The sequence below is a fragment of the Alligator sinensis genome, unplaced genomic scaffold (genome assembly GCF_000455745.1).
Source record: "Alligator sinensis unplaced genomic scaffold, ASM45574v1 scaffold768_5, whole genome shotgun sequence".
NCBI classification, from domain to species: domain Eukaryota; kingdom Metazoa; phylum Chordata; order Crocodylia; family Alligatoridae; genus Alligator; species Alligator sinensis.
This window is the reverse complement of record NW_005841991.1, coordinates 1065783-1068963: the sequence shown is the minus strand read 5'-3', so window position 1 is coordinate 1068963 and position 3181 is coordinate 1065783. Positions and strand designations below refer to the sequence as shown.

Sequence of the window (3181 nt, the reverse complement as noted above, 5' to 3'; positions counted from 1 at the left end):
GGGAAAGACACAGCCCAATTGGCATCTGACACACTTCATTTAGTCCCTTTCCACAATAGAAACACAGTGGTATTAGTTACAGAAGTGTTCAAGTGCTATTGTTTATCTTGCTCTCTCTCCAGCTTATCCAGATAAATACCTCCTGACTAGCCATGTTAGTCAGTTCCTACTTTAGACTCTCTGGCTTCTTCTTCTCTGAGGTATTTTTTAAAAATCTCCTTCCATTACTGTCATACGAAAGGATGTATTAACTAGAAAATTGCCTGTCATGGGGGGTGGGGCAAGGACAGAGCACCGCCACCCAGCAGCCTGCAATGCTGCTGCTGCCCGCTGCTCCTGGTGTGGCCCCGTGCGCGCGTGTGCCTGCCCCCTGCCCCAGTGCTGCCACTGGGTCCCAGGAGCCAGGGGGAGGGGAGCTTGCACGGTCACTGACACCCAGTGGCATGCAACATACCCCCCCTCCCTGCCTCCCCTCTCCTCCCTCCCTCCCCACCTACTCCCCCGCTCTGCCAGCTGTTGTCAGGGCTGGGTGGCGGCAGGGGATGGGGCATGGTAGCAGTGCGGGTGGGGTGCTGCCACTGGAAACCCCACCCCTTCCCACTCCCTTCCCTTCCTCCCCTCTTTCCCACCGCCTCCCCTTCCCTGCTGGGTGTTATGGGCGGGGGGACGGCACAGCAGCTCCTTCGCCCCCTCTGTCTAATGCTCCAGGCCCTCACAGCCAGTTGGTCGGTGCGTGTCCTCTCAGCGGCGTGTGTGCAGTTGGCCCAGAGTGTTATGGATGGACAGACTAAGGCTTTTATTATATTAGAATGTCAACTGATGGCTTTTGCCCTGTAGGGCAACTTTACTCTGAGTAGATTTAGCAGACAGGATGGTAAAAATATCTGAAACCTGTACTGCAGTCTCCACCATTGCCATCACTTGTATGTTATGGATCTACGATCTGCATCTTCACTGTCAAATTATCTTACAACATGAAATGTATTTGTTATAATACTATAACATATAAAACACGTTATAAGTACATTTGTGTAATAGTAATTCTCAGAAGATTTTTTTTCCCCTTGAAAAATGGTACACTGCTTGAGTTGTGTAATAATAGCACTGAAATGCTATTCTAGTGAATTTAGTTTAGTTGCAAGTGTGTGGACTTGGACATGGACAAAGCAACTCCAGAATATTTACTTAAATAATTTGAACATGCACTCTTCACTCCCAGTAGGCAGACGAGCCTGGTTTATCCCTTCTATAAAGATACCAGTGTCTTCAAACTGTGATCTGAGATACCAGGATAAGCATATCATGGATTATATTAGTTCTGTCTCCCCACTCTTACTATTTTCATTTAAAGTCTCATGGTAAAGGTGCTGAAAATTTTGAGGGTGATTGTGGTCTCTAGGCCCAAACTTCGGACTACACTGGATGATGGATATTGTACAGCAGTATTACTTAATCAGTCTCAAATAGTGTTATTACGGGGTTTGAATAACTACTGTACAGTAGTGCAGTATCTATATTAGTGAACAATACGCCTTTCTACAATGTGTAAGTTCTGCTAGAAACAGAATTAACATACACAGGGAATGACTCAGACACCGTATTGAATTCTATTCTGTTGTGATCTGAAGGATCATATGACTAGCATGTGACACTTTTGCTGCTTGCGAAATAAAGAGAAGAAAGGAAAACAATTGGTGTAGGGGATCTTTCAAGCTGACTGTATCATGAAGACAAGAGTACAGTCTCTCTCTCTCTCTCTCTCTCCTTCAAAGCCTTTGTGGGTCTCCTGTAGTTTTGCGTATCAACCATGCTGTAATGTTGAAGTAGAGTAGCACTCAAACCAAATTTTTATCTGTTTGGCCAGCCAGTGTGACTGGCATCAAACCATAATGTAGATTGGTAAATATAGTCGTAACCTAGTTTGGCCACAATTCTAGGATAACATAGCATGTTGTGGGGGACACTTCCATTCAACATGATTAAGACATAGTTTGGCCTTTCAATGTAAGTGGAATCCAGTCCTATCTGTTACAAGACCCACCCATGCATTAAGTATGGCTGTTTTTTTGTTGTCACTGGGTCTTGAAATGCCAGGATTGCAGGCAACGTTTCACTGAAAATTAAAGTTACAGGCTTGTTTTTTTCTGTAGACCTCGTCTTGCTCTTTATTTTCTTCTAAATGTGATTAAATAGTGGTAGAAGGCTAGAGTGGAGATCAACAAGGGAAGGCTTCTATGTGAAATGTGATTCTTTAAAAGATTGATATTCTGAGACTCAGGGAACCTACAAAGACTAGGGATATAGAATGATAATATGAAGAGGACAAAGTTCCTTGTGGGAGCAGGAGACTAAGAAAACATCAAGTTGATCTGAATCAGTTGAGCGTAGGGTTTGAGTAGGAGAGTGACAAGAGTTGCTCACAGTCTTAATGGGTGCATTTGTGAGAAGGACAGGAATCCAATGCAGAGTCTCAAGGCAAGATGATGGCATAGTTAATGTGGCCAGCAAAGGAGCAAAGATTGTGATGTTGGAGGAATTTATTGGGCATCAGGTGGAAACCAGAGTGAATCAAAAAGTGCAGTAATTGAGGCAAGAGATGAAAGAACAAAGGTTTTGAGAAAGATTTGAGAGAGAAAACTTAGCAATAGCCAGGACTGGGTAGGAAGGGTGAGCAGAGTCTTAATGCTAAGGTTTTAAGTCTGCATGATAAGAATAACGGTGGAAGAAGCCCTAGAATTGTTAAATCTCCCTCAATACGGTATTAAATTTTGCAGAAGCATGTCTTTAATGCAAGTGTTTTTGAACTCTTCTGTTTCAACTTGAAAAATCTTATGTTTGTCAGATCACCTTACACCAATCATGAGAATTTTATTACGTGACTATCCACAAGCGAAATGAATGGAGACAAATTACTTTTCTTTCCGCTGCGTTTTACTTTATAGAGGAAAACCAGTAAAATTGACTCTATAGAGTAAGTCAGTTTTTCCCTTGTTGAGCCCTCCTTTATAAACACTAATGCAGGAAAGGAAGGAAAAAATCTTATTGAAATATAAAGAAAGAGTGATAAAGTAGAAATTCCAAGACCTTTTAGAAACCAGTCTGTGAGAATTACCCCTCCAGTTTCCAACTTGCTTTACTCTGCAGGGGCATCACTTCCTGGCCTTTTGAATCAGCGACGCAA

At 43.0% G+C, this 3181-nt stretch overlaps 1 protein-coding gene across 1 annotated transcript in view; it reads left to right on the top strand.

The window, feature by feature from the left end:
• Window positions 1-3181, top strand: part of ZFYVE26 (zinc finger FYVE-type containing 26) — a 69171-nt gene that overhangs the window by 14976 nt on the left and 51014 nt on the right. The window contains 1 exon segment of the mRNA XM_025201367.1: window positions 3145-3181. This exon segment is cut by the window's right edge and continues 13 nt beyond it. Coding sequence (XP_025057152.1) covers window positions 3145-3181 — 37 coding nt within the window.